The sequence below is a fragment of the Salmo salar genome, chromosome 07 (genome assembly GCF_965601325.2).
Source record: "Salmo salar chromosome 07, fSalSal1, whole genome shotgun sequence".
Taxonomy (NCBI): Eukaryota; Metazoa; Chordata; class Actinopteri; order Salmoniformes; family Salmonidae; genus Salmo; species Salmo salar.
In genome coordinates, this window is record NC_138297.1 from 64293695 (window position 1) to 64312796 (window position 19102).

Below are 19102 nucleotides of genomic sequence, written 5' to 3' on the forward strand. Positions count from 1 at the left end.
AACCATCAGCTTTAGACAACTCCAAACCATCAGCTTTAGACAACTCCAAACCTTCAGCTTTAGACAACTCCAAACCATCAGCTTTAGACAACTCCAAACCATCAGCTTTAGACAACTCCAAACCTTTAGCTTTAGACAACTCCAAACCATCAGCTTTAGACAACTCCAAACCTTCAGCTTTAGACAACTCCAAACCATCAGCTTTAGACAACTCCAAACCATCAGCTTTAGACAACTCCAAACCATCAGCTTTAGACAACTCCAAACCATCAGCTTTAGACAACTCCAAACCTTCAGCTTTAGACAACTCCAAACCATCAGCTTTAGACAACTCCAAACATCAGCTTTAGACAACTCCAAACCATCAGCTTTAGACAACTCCAAACATCAGCTTTAGACAACTCCAAACCATCAGCTTTAGACAACTCCAAACCTTCAGCTTTAGACAACTCCAAACCATCAGCTTTAGACAACTCCAAACATCAGCTTTAGACAACTCCAAACCATCAGCTTTAGACAACTCCAAACCATCAGCTTTAGACAACTCCAAACCATCAGCTTTAGACAACTCCAAACCTTCAGCTTTAGACAACTCCAAACCATCAGCTTTAGACAACTCCAAACCTTCAGCTTTAGACAACTCCAAACCATCAGCTTTAGACAACTCCAAACCTTCAGCTTTAGACAACTCCAAACCTTCAGCTTTAGACAACTCCAAACCATCAGCTTTAGACAACTCCAACCCATCTGAAGAGGTTGTTGTTGACTGGCTGTACCAGAGCCATGATAGTCTACATATAGCACGTGAATAATGACTGGTTGGGGATTTAACTTTTTATTTGAGAGAAAACCAACATGCAACATAGACATCATTTAGGGATTTCTTCCTGAGCAAAAACAAAAACATTGAATGATGACATTTAATCTCTTTAAAGCAACAGTATCATTTCTGGATGAAAGGGGGATTAGCTAGAGAGAACAGGCAATGACCTGAAATACTGGGAATCACATTCAGATTTAGCCCAGGTAGCCTAACTACTCAACAATAAGTATTTTCTATCTCGTTGTCTCTCAACAATGCTTCAGCGAGGAGCTGGTAAAATGAAAAACCCTGCAGTAAAAACACTCATCACAGAATAAGTGAAAAGCCTTCTGCTCGCGGACCGGAGTGTCCAATCAATGTGTGTTAATGTGTGTGAATACCTGTTCATCTTTGTGAATGTGTGGGACAGTGTGAGAGAGTGTTTGAGTGTATTAATGAAGCTACAGACTACAGGCTGAATCCCTCCTCTGTCTGACAACAAATATTCGAAATATTAGCTATCTGGCTTGCATTTATGAGGCCAGCAAACATGTTCCTCACACACTAGGAACGGATTTCTCCAACATTAAAATGAAAAGGTGCCTCTCGGTCCCAAAACACACGTTTTCTGGAGACTTGTGGGACGAGTGCTGATGATGGCACATACTTTATGCGCTTTCGGTAGCCTGATTGCATCCAGGCTGAGGAGAAATCCACACAATGCATCCCTGACCAGCTCCTGAAGTGGTCAGACAGATCTCAACACAAGCAGACCACAACGTGACTTGTGCATCGAGACCAGTCTTTTCAATGCGATCTTGGCATTCTGATAGCAGAAGTCGCATGTAAGTGTCAAGTGTAGACACGACCAGAGAGACCTCTGTGATCTCAGTCTAAGATGCTACAGTCTCTCTTGTTCTATTAGCCTTGCTGGCTCACTGTGTGATGCTACAGTCCCTCTTGTTCTATTAGCCCTGCTGGCTCACTGTGTGATGCTACAGTCTCTCTTGTTCTATTAGCCCTGCTGGCTCACTGTGTGATGCTACAGTCTCTCTTGTTCTATTAGCCTGCTGGCTCACTGTGTGGTGCTACAGTCTCTCTTGTTCTATTAGCCCTGCTGGCTCACTGTGTGGTGCTACAGTCTCTCTTGTTCTATTAGCCCTGCTGGCTCACTGTGTGATGCTACAGTCTCTCTTGTTCTATTAGCCTGCTGGCTCACTGTGTGATGCTACAGTCTCTCTTGTTCTATTAGTCCTGCTGGCTCACTGTGTGATGCTACAGTCTCTCTTGTTCTATTAGTCCTGCTGGCTCACTGTGTGGTGCTACAGTCTCTCTTGTTCTATTAGCCCTGCTGGCTCACTGTGTGGTGCTACAGTCTCTCTTGTTCTATTAGCCTGCTGGCTCACTGTGTGGTGCTACAGTCTCTCTTGTTCTATTAGTCCTGCTGGCTCACTGTGTGATGCTACAGTCTCTCTTGTTCTATTAGTCCTGCTGGCTCACTGTGTGATGCTACAGTCTCTCTTGTTCTATTAGTCCTGCTGGCTCACTGTGTGGTGCTACAGTCTCTCTTGTTCTATTAGCCTGCTGGCTCACTGTGTGATGCTACAGTCTCTCTTGTTCTATTAGTCCTGCTGGCTCACTGTGTGATGCTACAGTCTCTCTTGTTCTATTAGCCCTGCTGGTTCACTGTGTGATGCTACAGTCTCTCTTGTTCTATTAGTCCTGCTGGCTCACTGTGTGATGCTACAGTCTCTCTTGTTCTATTAGCCCTGCTGGCTCACTGTGTGGTGCTACAGTCTCTCTTGTTCTATTAGCCTGCTGGCTCACTGTGTGATGCTACAGTCTCTCTTGTTCTATTAGCCCTGCTGGCTCACTGTGTGATGCTACAGTCTCTCTTGTTCTATTAGTCCTGCTGGCTCACTGTGTGATGCTACAGTCTCTCTTGTTCTATTAGCCCTGCTGGCTCACTGTGTGATGCTACAGTCTCTCTTGTTCTATTAGTCCTGCTGGCTCACTGTGTGATGCTACAGTCTCTCTTGTTCTATTAGCCTGCTGGCTCACTGTGTGGTGCTACAGTCTCTCTTGTTCTATTAGCCTGCTGGCTCACTGTGTGATGCTACAGTCTCTCTTGTTCTATTAGCCTGCTGGCTCACTGTGTGGTGCTACAGTCTCTCTTGTTCTATTAGCCTGCTGGCTCACTGTGTGGTGCTACAGTCTCTCTTGTTCTATTAGTCCTGCTGGCTCACTGTGTGATGCTACAGTCTCTCTTGTTCTATTAGCCTGCTGGCTCACTGTGTGGTGCTACAGTCTCTCTTGTTCTATTAGTCCTGCTGGCTCACTGTGTGGTGCTACAGTCTCTCTTGTTCTATTAGCCTGCTGGCTCACTGTGTGGTGCTACAGTCTCTCTTGTTCTATTAGCCTGCTAGCTCACTGTGTGATGCTACAGTCTCTCTTGTTCTATTAGCCCTGCTGGCTCACTGTGTGATGCTACAGTCTCTCTTGTTCTATTAGCCTGCTGGCTCACTGTGTGATGCTACAGTCTCTCTTGTTCTATTAGTCCTGCTGGCTCACTGTGTGATGCTACAGTCTCTCTTGTTCAATTAGCCTGCTGGCTCACTGTGTGGTGCTACAGTCTCTCTTGTTCTATTAGCCCTGCTGGCTCACTGTGTGGTGCTACAGTCTCTCTTGTTCTATTAGTCCTGCTGGCTCACTGTGTGATGCTACAGTCTCTCTTGTTCTATTAGTCCTGCTGGCTCACTGTGTGATGCTACAGTCTCTCTTGTTCTATTAGTCCTGCTGGCTCACTGTGTGATGCTACAGTCTCTCTTGTTCTATTAGCCCTGCTGGCTCACTGTGTGATGCTACAGTCTCTCTTGTTCTATTAGTCCTGCTGGCTCACTGTGTGATGCTACAGTCTCTCTTGTTCTATTAGTCCTGCTGGCTCACTGTGTGGTGCTACAGTCTCTCTTGTTCTATTAGCCCTGCTGGCTCACTGTGTGGTGCTACAGTCTCTCTTGTTCTATTAGTCCTGCTGGCTCACTGTGTGGTGCTACAGTCTCTCTTGTTCTATTAGCCCTGCTGGCTCACTGTGTGATGCTACAGTCTCTCTTGTTCTATTAGCCTGCTGGCTCACTGTGTGATGCTACAGTCTCTCTTGTTCTATTAGTCCTGCTGGCTCACTGTGTGATGCTACAGTCTCTCTTGTTCTATTAGCCCTGCTGGCTCACTGTGTGATGCTACAGTCTCTCTTGTTCTATTAGCCTGCTGGCTCACTGTGTGATGCTACAGTCTCTCTTGTTCTATTAGCCTGCTGGCTCACTGTGTGGTGCTACAGTCTCTCTTGTTCTATTAGCCCTGCTGGCTCACTGTGTGATGCTACAGTCTCTCTTGTTCTATTAGTCCTGCTGGCTCACTGTGTGGTGCTACAGTCTCTCTTGTTCTATTAGCCTGCTGGCTCACTGTGTGATGCTACAGTCTCTCTTGTTCTATTAGCCTGCTGGCTCACTGTGTGGTGCTACAGTCTCTCTTGTTCTATTAGCCTGCTGGCTCACTGTGTGGTGCTACAGTCTCAATTGTTCTATTAGCCCTGCTGGCTCACTGTGTGATGCTACAGTCTCTCTTGTTCTATTAGCCTGCTGGCTCACTGTGTGATGCTACAGTCTCTCTTGTTCTATTAGCCTGCTGGCTCACTGTGTGGTGCTACAGTCTCTCTTGTTCTATTAGTCCTGCTGGCTCACTGTGTGATGCTACAGTCTCTCTTGTTCTATTAGCCTGCTGGCTCACTGTGTGATGCTACAGTCTCTCTTGTTCTATTAGCCCTGCTGGCTCACTGTGTGGTGCTACAGTCTCTCTTGTTCTATTAGCCTGCTGGCTCACTGTGTGATGCTACAGTCTCTCTTGTTCTATTAGCCTGCTGGCTCACTGTGTGATGCTACAGTCTCTCTTGTTCTATTAGCCCTGCTGGCTCACTGTGTGATGCTACAGTCTCTCTTGTTCTATTAGCCCTGCTGGCTCACTGTGTGATGCTACAGTCTCTCTTGTTCTATTAGCCCTGCTGGCTCACTGTGTGGTGCTACAGTCTCTCTTGTTCTATTAGCCTGCTGGCTCACTGTGTGATGCTACAGTCTCTCTTGTTCTATTAGCCTGCTGGCTCACTGTGTGATGCTACAGTCTCTCTTGTTCTATTAGTCCTGCTGGCTCACTGTGTGGTGCTACAGTCTCTCTTGTTCTATTAGCCCTGCTGGCTCACTGTGTGATGCTACAGTCTCTCTTGTTCTATTAGCCTGCTGGCTCACTGTGTGATGCTACAGTCTCTCTTGTTCTATTAGTCCTGCTGGCTCACTGTGTGATGCTACAGTCTCTCTTGTTCTATTAGCCCTGCTGGCTCACTGTGTGATGCTACAGTCTCTCTTGTTCTATTAGCCCTGCTGGCTCACTGTGTGATGCTACAGTCTCTCTTGTTCTATTAGCCTGCTGGCTCACTGTGTGGTGCTACAGTCTCTCTTGTTCTATTAGCCTGCTGGCTCACTGTGTGGTGCTACAGTCTCTCTTGTTCTATTAGCCTGCTGGCTCACTGTGTGATGCTACAGTCTCTCTTGTTCTATTAGTCCTGCTGGCTCACTGTGTGATGCTACAGTCTCTCTTGTTCTATTAGTCCTGCTGGCTCACTGTGTGGTGCTACAGTCTCTCTTGTTCTATTAGCCCTGCTGGCTCACTGTGTGGTGCTACAGTCTCTCTTGTTCTATTAGTCCTGCTGGCTCACTGTGTGGTGCTACAGTCTCTCTTGTTCTATTAGTCCTGCTGGCTCACTGTGTGGTGCTACAGTCTCTCTTGTTCTATTAGTCCTGCTGGCTCACTGTGTGATGCTACAGTCTCTCTTGTTCTATTAGTCCTGCTGGCTCACTGTGTGGTGCTACAGTCTCTCTTGTTCTATTAGCCTGCTGGCTCACTGTGTGGTGCTACAGTCTCTCTTGTTCTATTAGCCTGCTGGCTCACTGTGTGATGCTACAGTCTCTCTTGTTCTATTAGCCTGCTGGCTCACTGTGTGATGCTACAGTCTCTCTTGTTCTATTAGTCCTGCTGGCTCACTGTGTGGTGCTAAAGTCTCTCTTGTTCTATTAGCCTGCTGGCTCACTGTGTGGTGCTACAGTCTCTCTTGTTCTATTAGCCCTGCTGGCTCACTGTGTGATGCTACAGTCTCTCTTGTTCTATTAGTCCTGCTGGCTCACTGTGTGGTGCTACAGTCTCTCTTGTTCTATTAGCCTGCTGGCTCACTGTGTGGTGCTACAGTCTCTCTTGTTCTATTAGTCCTGCTGGCTCACTGTGTGATGCTACAGTCTCTCTTGTTCTATTAGCCTGCTGGCTCACTGTGTGATGCTACAGTCTCTCTTGTTCTATTAGTCCTGCTGGCTCACTGTGTGATGCTACAGTCTCTCTTGTTCTATTAGCCTGCTGGCTCACTGTGTGATGCTACAGTCTCTCTTGTTCTATTAGTCCTGCTGGCTCACTGTGTGGTGCTACAGTCTCTCTTGTTCTATTAGTCCTGCTGGCTCACTGTGTGGTGCTACAGTCTCTCTTGTTCTATTAGTCCTGCTGGCTCACTGTGTGGTGCTACAGTCTCTCTTGTTCTATTAGTCCTGCTGGCTCACTGTGTGATGCTACAGTCTCTCTTGTTCTATTAGCCCTGCTGGCTCACTGTGTGGTGCTACAGTCTCTCTTGTTCTATTAGTCCTGCTGGCTCACTGTGTGGTGCTACAGTCTCTCTTGTTCTATTAGTCCTGCTGGCTCACTGTGTGGTGCTACAGTCTCTCTTGTTCTATTAGTCCTGCTGGCTCACTGTGTGATGCTACAGTCTCTCTTGTTCTATTAGCCCTGCTGGCTCACTGTGTGGTGCTACAGTCTCTCTTGTTCTATTAGCCCTGCTGGCTCACTGTGTGGTGCTACAGTCTCTCTTGTTCTATTAGCCTGCTGGCTCACTGTGTGATGCTACAGTCTCTCTTGTTCTATTAGTCCTGCTGGCTCACTGTGTGGTGCTACAGTCTCTCTTGTTCTATTAGCCTGCTGGCTCACTGTGTGATGCTACAGTCTCTCTTGTTCTATTAGCCCTGCTGGTTCACTGTGTGATGCTACAGTCTCTCTTGTTCTATTAGTCCTGCTGGCTCACTGTGTGATGCTACAGTCTCTCTTGTTCTATTAGCCCTGCTGGCTCACTGTGTGGTGCTACAGTCTCTCTTGTTCTATTAGCCTGCTGGCTCACTGTGTGATGCTACAGTCTCTCTTGTTCTATTAGCCCTGCTGGCTCACTGTGTGATGCTACAGTCTCTCTTGTTCTATTAGTCCTGCTGGCTCACTGTGTGATGCTACAGTCTCTCTTGTTCTATTAGCCTGCTGGCTCACTGTGTGATGCTACAGTCTCTCTTGTTCTATTAGCCCTGCTGGCTCACTGTGTGATGCTACAGTCTCTCTTGTTCTATTAGCCCTGCTGGCTCACTGTGTGATGCTACAGTCTCTCTTGTTCTATTAGTCCTGCTGGCTCACTGTGTGATGCTACAGTCTCTCTTGTTCTATTAGCCTGCTGGCTCACTGTGTGGTGCTACAGTCTCTTGTTCTATTAGCCTGCTGGCTCACTGTGTGATGCTACAGTCTCTCTTGTTCTATTAGTCCTGCTGGCTCACTGTGTGGTGCTACAGTCTCTCTTGTTCTATTAGCCTGCTGGCTCACTGTGTGATGCTACAGTCTCTCTTGTTCTATTAGTCCTGCTGGCTCACTGTGTGATGCTACAGTCTCTCTTGTTCTATTAGTCCTGCTGGCTCACTGTGTGATGCTACAGTCTCTCTTGTTCTATTAGTCCTGCTGGCTCACTGTGTGATGCTACAGTCTCTCTTGTTCTATTAGCCTGCTGGCTCACTGTGTGATGCTACAGTCTCTCTTGTTCTATTAGTCCTGCTGGCTCACTGTGTGGTGCTACAGTCTCTCTTGTTCTATTAGCCTGCTGGCTCACTGTGTGATGCTACAGTCTCTCTTGTTCTATTAGCCCTGCTGGCTCACTGTGTGGTGCTACAGTCTCTCTTGTTCTATTAGCCTGCTGGCTCACTGTGTGATGCTACAGTCTCTCTTGTTCTATTAGTCCTGCTGGCTCACTGTGTGATGCTACAGTCTCTCTTGTTCTATTAGCCCTGCTGGCTCACTGTGTGGTGCTACAGTCTCTCTTGTTCTATTAGCCCTGCTGGCTCACTGTGGGGCATCATAGATATAAACAGCTCTGTTCTGTTTAGTCCTCCTGAACAGGATGCTAGGTGCCGCCTGGGGACTTGGTATCTACCTCATATGTCATCACTACAGATCACTGTGATCTGATTCTCTGGCGTCATCCTATCTACCTCTCAAAGCTCGGTTCTTAAGCCACAAAGACATGGAAGCTGTGTGTTTTGAAGTGGAGGATCTCCTTTTGATGTCGTTGCCAGGTGTGTGCGCACGCACACACACACACACACACACACACACACACACACACACACACACACACACACACACACACACACACACACACACAGAGCGAAATAGAGCAGAAGGATTGGACTGGGAGGAGCATCCTAGCAACAGTGTAATCAGTCAGGAATGAGACCTCTCTTTAAGAAAAACAGACATTTCCTACTAGCTATAAATAGTCTCTGTGAGAAATAGTATTTATATTCTAGGAACACCACTTTCTTCCTGGACCACTACAGTTCTCTGGAGGGGAACCAACTGCCATCAGCCCTGGGTTCAAATAACATTTGTTTTCTTCCAAATAACTGCGCTTGACTACGCTTGCCTGGTGGAATATAATAGTCCCAAAAGTGCCAACCCCTTACACCGCCCATCTAGCACACAATGCCAGGCTCAATCAAACGCTAAAGGTGGAAAAGACTCATCACAGAATGTGCTGAATGAGAAGCGGTGTCACACACACCCAGATATTGTGTAGAGCCAGCAGAAATAAAGAAGGCACCGCCCAGAAACATCTGCTCATCAGATAAAGGCTTGAAACGTCCAAGTGTACTTGAAAACACCGTAGTGTACATGAAACGTCCAAGTGTACTTGAAACGTCCAAGTGTACTTGAAACGTCCAAGTGTACTTGAAAACACCGTAGTGTACTTGAAACGTCCAAGTGTACTTGAAAACACCGTAGTGTACATGAAACGTCCAAGTGTACTTGAAACGTCCAAGTGTACTTGAAAACACCGTAGTGTACTTGAAACGTCCAAGTGTACTTGAAAACACCGTAGTGTACTTGAAACAGTACCTAGACCAGGGTTTCCCAAACTCGGTCACTGTCAGATGGAAAGAGACTAACTCCCCTTCACATAACAGCCCATCTGTTTAGAGAGAGACTGACTAACTCCCCTTCACATAACAGCCCATCTGTTTAGAGAGAGATACTAACTCCCCTTCACATAACAGCCCATCTGTTTAGAGAGAGATACTAACTCCCCTTCACATAACAGCCCATCTGTTTAGAGAGAGAGACTAACTCCCCTTCACATAACAGCCCATCTGTTTAGAGAGAGAGACTAACTCCCCTTCACATAACAGCCCATCTGTTTAGAGAGGGAGACTAACTCCCCTTCACATAACAGCCCATCTGTTTAGAGAGAGAGACTAACTCCCCTCAGTCTGAGCTCTGACCAGACCAGCTTCTCTGCTGACCGTTCTGTGTGTCTGGTATTGAATATGATGGTGTCAGCAACACAGCACTGCCAGCCTCCTAATTAGCTTCTCTACTTCGCGTGTGTGTGTATATGTCGCGGGAGCCAAGGTACTGTCAAGAGAGACTGCCTGTTCCTTCTCAAAGGCTCGCCCCACTATTAATGAGGTGTGTGTGTGTGTGATGTCACAGAGCATGACACACCTGCCCAGCAGGTAGAGGCTTTAAAAGCTTTGCGGAGCAACACAGACTCCTCATTGACGGATCTCTCTCTCTCTCTCTCTCTCTCTCTCTCGTTCTCTCTCGTTCTCTCCGTTTTACAGCCTAAAATGCCCCAGCTGGTGACCTCTGACATGTAAATGGCGTCCAGAGTGCGAGATGCTGTGGTCTGGTACCAGAAGAAGGTAAGAATCCTCTTGTTTCTCTTCTATTTACCTACTTTGATTGCTTGATTCCTTCCAACAGGTTCCCGTGTCTATTTTACCTCAGGAGTGAAGAGAGAGAAAATAAACACGGTAGACAGACAGACAGACAGACAGACAGACAGACAGACAGACAGACCGGAGTCATCAAGTCATTTTTTTTTTGCTGTAGGCTTTGTAACCAAGCAACACACAGTAAGCCTGTCCTTATGCTGAGGTGTGTGTCCAGCACTGATGTAACAGATCCCTGGTACTGGACAGACAGAGATGGAGGCTATTATTAATGTTGTTGTGTACGTCTCTGTGTCCTGCCTGCGTCCTTCACTGTGGCTGAGCCACCGCTCAGTACCGTCTACATTACATCATAGACCACAGCCAGGGTCTCAATCGGATGAAAACAGGACCGCTTTTATTCAGGTCCAGAAACATATTTATTAGTGTTTTAGTTGATTGATACAGTAGTACTCTAAATATTTGTATGCATAACTTCTTTTTTTAAATATATTTTATTTCACCTTTATTTAACCAGGTAGGCTAGTTGAGAACAAGTTCTCATTTACAACTGCGACCTGGCCAAGATAAAGCAAAGCAGTGCGACACAAACAACAACACCGAGTTACACATGGAATAAACAAACATACAGTCAATAATACAGTAGAACAAAAGAAAACAAAAAGTCTATATACAGTGAGTGCAAATGAGGTAAGTTAAGGCAACAAATAGGCCATGGTGGCGAATAATTACAATATAGCAATTAAACACTGGAATGGTAGATGTGCAGAAGATGAATGTGCAAGTAGAGATACTGGGGTGCAAAGGAGCAAGATAAATAAATAAATACAGTATGGGGGTGAGGTAGGTAGATAGCTGGGCTGTTTACAGATGGGCTATGTACAGGTGCAGTGATCTGTGAGCTGCTCTGACAGCTGGTGCTTAAAGCTAGTGAGGGAGATATGAGTCTCCAGCTTCAGAGATTTTTGCAGTTCGTTCCAGTCATTGGCAGCAGAGAACTGGAAGGAAAGGCGACCAAAGGAGGAATTGGCTTTGTGGGTGACCAGTGAGATATACCTGCTGGAGCACGTGCTACGAGTGGGTGCTGCTATGGTGACCAGTGAGCTGAAATAAGGCGGGGCTTTACCTAGCAGAGACTTGTAGATAACCTGTAGCCAGTGGGTTTGGCGACGAGTATGAAGCGAGGGCCAACCAACGAGAGCGTACAGGTCGCAATGGTGGGTAGTGTATGGGGCTTTGGTGACAAAACGGATGGCACTGTGATAGACTGCATGCAGTTTGTTGAGTAGAGTGTTGGAGGCTATTTTATAGATGACAAGTCGAGGATCGGTAGGATGGTCAGTTTTACGAGGGTATGTTTGGCAGCATGAGTGAAGGATGCTTTGTTGCGATATAGGAAGCCGATTCTAGATTTAATTTTGGATTGGAGATGCTTAATGTGAGTCTGGAAGGAGAGTTTACAGTCTAACCAGACACCCAGATATTTGTAGTTGTCCACGTATTCTTAGTCAGAGCGGTCCAGAGTAGTGATGCTGGACGGGCGAGCAGGTGCGGGCAGTGATCGATTGAATAGCATGCATTTAGTTTTACTTGTGTTTAAGAGCAGTTGGAGGCCACGGAAGTAGAGTTGTATGGCATTGAAGCTCGTCTGGAGGTTAGTTAACACAGTGTCCAAAGAAGGGCCAGAAGTATACAGAATGGTGTCATCTGCGTAGAGGTAGATCAGAGAATCACCAGCAGCAAGAGAAACATCATTGATGTATACAGAGAAGAGAGTTGGCCCAAGAATTGAACCCTGTGGCACCCCCATAGAGACTGTCAGAGGTCCGGACAACAGGCCCTCCGATTTGACACACTGAACTCTATCAGAGAAGTAGTTGGTGAACCAGGCGAGGCAATCATTTGAGAAACCAAGGTTGTCGAGTCTGCCAATAAGAATGTGGTGATTGACAGTCGAAAGCCTTGGCCAGGTCGATGAATATGGCTGCACAATAATGTCTCTTATCGATGGCGGTTATGATATCAAGGACCTTGAGCGTGGCTGAGGTGCACCCATGACCAGCTCTGAAACCAGATTGCATAGCGGAGAAGGTATGGTGGGATTCGAAATGGTCGGTAATCTGTTTGTTAACTTTGCTTTCGAAGACCTTAGAAAGACAGGGTAGGATAGATATAGGTCTGTAGCAGTTTGGGTCTAGAGTGTCACCCCCTTTGAAGAGGGGGATTACCGTGGCAGCTTTCCAATCTTTGGGAATCTCAGACGATACGAAAGAGAGGTTGAACAGGCTAGTAATAGGGGTTGTAACAATTTCGGCAGATTATTTTAGAAAGAGAGGGTCCAGATTGTCTAGCCCGGGTGATTTGTATGGGTCCAGATTTTGCAGCTCTTTCAGAACATCAGCTATCTGGATTTGGGTGAAGTAGAAATGGTGGGGGCTTTGGCGGGTTGCTGTGGAGGTGCCGGGCAGTTGACCGGGGTAGGGGTAGCCAGGTGGAAAGCATGGCCAGCTGTAGAGAAATGCTTTTTGAAATTCTCAATTATAGTGGATTTATCGGTGGTGACAGAGTTTCCTAGCCTCAGAGCAGTGGGCAGCTGGGAGGAGGTGCTCTTATTCTCCATGGACTTTACAGTGTCCCAGAACTTTTTTGAGTTAGTACTACAGGATGTAAATTTTTGTTTGAAAAAGCTAACCTTTTCTAACTGCCTGTGTATATTTGTTCCTAACTTCCCTGAAAAATTGCATATCACGGGGGCTATTCGATGCTAATGCAGAACGCCACAGGATGTTTTTGTGTTGGCCAAGGGCAGACAGGTCTGGAATGAACCAAGGACTATATCTATTCCTAGTTCTACATTTTTGGAGTGGGGCATGCTTATTTAAGATGGTGAGGAAGGCACTTTTAAAGAATAGCCAGGCATCTACTGATGGGATGAGGTCAATGTCATTCCAGGATACCCCGGCCAGGTCGATTAGAAAGGACTGCTCGCAGAAGTGTTTTAGGGAGCGTTTGACAGTGATGACGGGTGGTCGTTTGGTCGCAGACCCATTACGGATGCAGGCAATGAGGCAGTGATCGCTGAGATCTTGATTGAAAACAGCAGAGGTGTATTTGGAGGGCGAGTTAGTTAGGATGACATCTATGAGGGTGCCCATGTTTACGGATTTGGGGTTGTACCTGGTGGGTTCATTGATAATTTGTGTGAGATTGAGGGCATCAAGCTTAGATTGTAGGATAGCCGTGGTGTTAAGCATGTCCCAGTTTAGGTCACCTAGTAGCACGAGCTCAGAAGATAGATGGGGGGCAATCAATTCACATATGGTATCGAGGGCACAGCTGGGGGCAGAGGGAAGTCTATAGCAAGCGGCAACAGTGAGAGACTTGTTTCTGGAAAGATGCATTTTTAGAAGTAGAAGCTCGAATTGTTTGGGTACAGACTTGGATAGTAATACAGAACTCTGCAGGCTATCTTTGCAGTAGATTTCAACACCGCCCCCTTTGGCAGTTCTATCTTGGCGGAAAATGTTATAGTTAGCGATGGAGATTTCAGGGATTTTGGTGGTTTTCCTAAGTCAGGATTCAGACACGGCTAAGACATCCGGGTTGGCAGACTGTGCTAAAGCAGTGAGTAAAACAAACTTAGGAAGTAGGCTTCTAATGTTAACATGCATGAAACCAAGGCTTTTATGGTTACAGAAGTCAACAAATGAGAGCACCTGGGGAGTAGGAGTGGAGCTAGGCACTGCAGGACCTGGATTAACCTCCACATCACCAGAGGAACAGAGGAGGTGTAGGCTAAGGGTACGGCTAAAGGCTATATGAACATGCCATCTAGCACGTTCGGAACAGAGAGTAAAAGGAGCAGGTTTCTGGGCACAATAGCATAGATTCAAGGCATAGTGTACATAGTGTAAGGTAGGATGTGAGTACATTGGCGGTAAACCTAGGCATTGAGTAATGATGAGAGAGATATAGTCTCTAGAAACGTTTAAACCATGTGATGTCATCGCATATGTAGGAGGTGGAACAACATGGTTGGTTAAGGCATATTGAGCAGGGCTAGAGGCTCTACAGTGAAATAAGACAGTAATCCCTAACCAGGACAGTAATGGATGAGGCATACTGATATTAGAGAGAGGCATGCGTAGCCAAGTGAACATATGGGTCCAGTGAGTGGTTGGGCTGACTGGGGACACGGCGATTCAGACAGTTAGCAGGCCGAGCAATTCTTCTATTCAGGCTAGATGATTAAGGCATGCTGTTGTCTGTTACTAGTTAGGGATAAAATGGGAAGGCCTGTATGAGTCTATTGGTCTTTTCAATGAAGTAAAGAGCAGTGACAGAGCAAGGCATTATTAACCTGGTGGTGTAATGGCACCCTAATGTTTCCCTGTCAGCCTCCCCATAGAGGACTATCATGACGACTATTCTGAGCAGGGCTGCTAGTGTTGATTCAAACCTGGTAGTGTTGATTCAGAGCTGGTAGTGTTGATTCAGAGGAGGTAGTGTATTGATTCAGAGGAGGTAGTGTGTTGATTCAGAGGAGGTAGTGTGTTGATTCAGAGGAGGTAGTGTGCTGATTCAGAGGAGGTGGTGTGTTGATTCAGAGGAGGTGGTGTGCTGATTCAGAGGAGGTAGTGTGCTGATTCAGAGGAGGTAGTGTGTTGATTCAGAGGAGGTGATGTGCTGATTCAGAGGAGGTGATGTGCTGATTCAGAGGAGGTGGTGTGCTGATTCAGAGGAGGTGGTGTGCTGATTCAGAGGAGGTGGTGTGCTGATTCAGAGGAGGTGGTGTGTTGATTCAGAGGAGGTGGTGTGTGGATTCAGAGGAGGTGGTGTGTTGATTCAGAGGAGGTGGTGTGCTGATTCAGAGGAGGTGGTGTGCTGATTCAGAGGAGGTGGTGTGCTGATTCAGAGGAGGTGGTGTGTTGATTCAGAGGAGGTGGTGTGTGGATTCAGAGGAGGTGGTGTGTTGATTCAGAGGAGGTGGTGTGCTGATTCAGAGGAGGTGGTGTGCTGATTCAGAGGAGGTGGTGTGCTGATTCAGAGGAGGTGGTGTGCTGATTCAGAGGAGGTGGTGTGCTGATTCAGAGGAGGTGGTGTGCTGATTCAGAGGAGGTGGTGTGCTGATTCAGAGGAGGTGGTGTGCTGATTCAGAGGAGGGCTGTATATTCATGTCATAACAGGTTCTGCTAACAGCTAGCAGGGTTGAGTCATTCCCATTGAAACACATTATGAGTTGTTTGGACCTGGCTGGCTAAATGACTGACAGAACAAGACAGAGAGAGGGACAGGCAGAGAATGATAGAGAGCAGTCAGTCATTTAGCCAGCCAGGTCCAAACAACTCATAAAGTGTTTCAATGGGAATGACACAACCCTGCTAGCTGTTAGCAGAACCTGTTATGACATGAATATACAGCCCTCCTCTGAGACAGAGACTCAGCAGAGAGAGAGAGACAGTAGGGAGGGAGAGAGAAATGGAGAGACAGAAGGAGAAGAGAAATGGATAGAAAGAAAGTAAGGGGAAAGACAGAGACACAGGGATAGAGACATGGATAGAGACATAACAAGAGAGAGAAAGAGACAGACAGAGAGCAATGTCTCTATTGATCTCTCTACCTCTGTCTGTCTTTCTGCTTCTTTCTCTCCAGCAATCTGTCTTTCTATCCATTTCTCTTCTCCTTCTCTTATCTCTCTCCGTTTCTCTCCCTCCGTATTGTGTGTCTCTCTTTCTCTTTCTCTCTCTCTCTCTCTCTCGTGGCTTTATGCCCTTTACAACGAGACGTTTCACTTATGGGAAAAGGACTGTTCCTAGGAGAGCGGCTCCTGTTTCTGTAGCATGACACAGCTTGATACAGGTGCACCCCCTGGACAGGCCGCTAGTCTGTTCCAATACCACAGGCCTATATCGTAATCTTGTGTTTTCTTTGCTCCTGCATAGCTACTTTGCGCTTCACAATAAACTAGCACTCCTGGAATTGAATGTGTTTAAAACAGCCTTCTAGTATTTTCCATCAGTTGGTAGTACAATACAAAATGTCTGATTCATTATGAGTCAGTCTCTTCCAGTCAGACACCTAGAGGGGAAACATCCTTGTCAGGTGTTGGCTATAACAGGGGCTATAACAGGGGTGATACAGTTTCTGGTCAGGTGTTGGGCTATAACAGGGGCTATAACACGGGTGATACAGTTTATCTGGTCAGGTGTTGGGCTATAACAGGGGCTATAACAGGGGTGATACCGTTTCTGGTCAGGTGTTGGGCTATAACAGGGGCTATAACACGGGTGATAAAGTTTCTGGTCAGGTGTTGGGCTATAACAGGGGCTATAACACGGGTGATACAGTTTATCTGGTCAGGTGCTGGGCTGTAACAGGGGCTATAACACGGGTGATACAGTTTATCTGGTCAGGTGCTGGGCTGTAACAGGGGCTATAACAGGGGTGATACAGTTTATCTGGTCAGGTGTTGGGCTATAACAGGGGCTTTAACAGGGGTGATACAGTATATCTGGTCAGGTGCTGGGCTATAACAGGGGCTATAACAGGGGTGATACAGTTTATCTGGTCAGGTGTTGGGCTATAACAAGGGCTATAACAGGGGTAATACAGTTTATCTGGTCAGGTGTTGGGCTATAACAGGGGTGATATAGTGTATCTGGTCAGGTGTTGGGCTATAACAGGGGCTATAACAGGGGTGATACAGTATATCTGGACAGGTGCTGGGCTATAACAGGGGCTATAACAGGGGTGATACAGTTTCTGGTCAGGTGTTGGGCTATAACGGGGGTTTTACAGTTTCTGGTCAGGTGCTGGGCTATAACAGGGGCTATAACAGGGGTGATATAGTATATCTGGTCAGGTGTTGGGCTATAACAGGGGCTATAACAGGGGTGATATAGTTTATCTGGTCAGGTGCTGGGCTATAGCAGGGGCTATAACAGGGGTGGGACAGTTTATCTGGTCAGGTGTTGGCTATAACAGGGGTGATACAGTTTATCTGGTCAGGTGCTGGGCTATAACAGGGGTGATACAGTTTATCTGGTCAGGTGTTGGGCTAAAACAGGGGCTATAACAGGGGTGATACAGTTTCTGGTCAGGTGTTGGGCTATAACGGGGGTTTTACAGTTTCTGGTCAGGTGCTGGGCTATAACAGGGGCTATAACAGGGGTGATACAGTATATCTGGTCAGGTGTTGGGCTATAACAGGGGTGATACAGTTTATCTGGTCAGGTGTTGGGCTAAAACAGGGGCTATAACAGGGGTGATACAGTTTCTGGTCAGGTGCTGGGCTATAACAGGGGTGATACAGTTTATCTGGTCAGGTGTTGGGCTATAACAGGGGCTATAACAGGGGTGATACAGTTTATCTGGTCAGGTGTTGGCTATAACAGGGGTGATACAGTATATCTGGTCAGGTGTTGGGCTATAACAGGGGCTATAACAGGGGTGATATAGTATATCTGGTCAGGTGTTGGGCTATAACAGGGGTGATAGTTTATCTGGTCAGGTGCTGGGCTATAACAGGGGCTATAACAGGGGCTATAACAGGGGTGATATAGTATATCTGGTCAGGTGTTGGCTATAACAGGGGTGATACAGTTTATCTGGTCAGGTGCTGGGCTATAACAGGGGCTATAACATGGGGCTATTAATATGGTTGAATCTGGAAACTATCATCTCGAAAACAAAAGTTTTTTTCTTTCAGTGACATACGGAACCGTTCCGTATTTTATCTAACGGGTGACTAAGTCTAAATATTCCTGTTAGGCATCGATGTTTATGGTTAGGTACATTGGTGCAACAACAGTACTTTTTTCACAAATGCGCTTGTTAAATCTTCACCCGTTTGTCGAAGTAGGCTGTGATTCAATGAAAATGAACAGGCACCGCATCGATCATATGCAACGCAGGACAAGCTAGATAAACTAGTAATATCATCAGCCATGTGTAGTTAACTAGAGATTATGTTAAGATTGATCGTTTTTTATAAGATAAGTTTAATGCTAGCTAGCAACTTACCTTTGCTTCTTGCTGCCCTCGCGTAACAGGTAGTCAGCCTGTTAATCCTTGTGGAGTGCAATGTAAGGCAGGTGGTTGGAGCGTTGGACTGGTAACCGAAGGTTGCAAAAACGAATCCCCCCTGAACAAGGCAGTTAACCCCCGTTTCTAGGCCGTCATTGTAAATAAGAATGTGTTCTTAATCTGACTTGCATAGTTAAATAAAGGTGTAAATAAATAAAATAAAAATATATATTTTTTTTAAATCGGCAAATCGGTGGCCAAAAATACTGATTACCCATTGTTATGAAAACCTGAAATCGGCCCTAATTAATCGGTCGACCTCTAGGTGATATATATGGTTAGGAGTTGGGTTATAACGAGGGTGATATATGGTTAGGAGTTGGGCTATAACGAGGGTGATATATGGTTAGGAGTTGGGCTATAAACGAGGGTGATATATGGTTAGGGGTTGGGCTATAACGAGGGTGATATATGGTTAGGAGTTGGGCTATAAACGAGGGTGATATATGGTTAGGAGTTGGGCTATAACGAGGGTGATATATGGTTAGGAGTTGGGCTATAAACGAGGGTGATATATCTGGTTAGGAGTTGGGCTATAACGAGGATGATATATCTGGTTAGGTGTTGGGCTATAATGAGGGTGATATATCTGGTTAGGAGTTGGGCTATATTGAGGGTGATATCTGGTAAAGAGTTGGGCTTTAATGAGGGTGATATCTGGTTAGGAGTTGGGCTATAATGAGGGTGATATATCTGGTTAGGAGTTGGGCTATAATGAGGGTGATATATCTGGTTAGGAGTTGGGCTATAATGAGGGTGATATCTGGTTAGGAGTTGGGCTATACCGGGGGTGATATATATGGTTAGGAGTTGGGCTATACCGAGGGTGATATATCTGGTTAGGAGTTGGGCTATACCGAGGGTGATATATCTGGTTAGGAGTTGGGCTATACCGAGGGTGATATATCTGGTTAGGAGTTGGGCTATACCGGGGGTGATATATATGGTTAGGAGTTGGGCTATACCGAGGGTGATATATCTGGTTAGGAGTTGGGCTATAATGAGGGTGATATATCTGGTTAGGAGTTGGGCTATACCGGGGGTGATATATGATATACACTGAGTATCCCAAATATTAAACACGTTTCTAATA

General features: G+C 46.3%; 1 protein-coding gene across 2 annotated transcripts in view; it reads left to right on the forward strand.

Moving 5' to 3' along the window:
- Positions 1-19102, forward strand: part of LOC106596503 (protein PHTF2) — a 127968-nt gene that overhangs the window by 40564 nt on the left and 68302 nt on the right. For both annotated transcript variants that reach the window (XM_082977917.1, XM_082977919.1), the window contains exon 2: positions 9814-9894. In XM_082977917.1, coding sequence (XP_082834043.1) covers positions 9850-9894 — 45 coding nt within the window. In that variant the 5' untranslated portion in view covers positions 9814-9849. The remainder of the gene's footprint in view (positions 1-9813; positions 9895-19102) is intronic.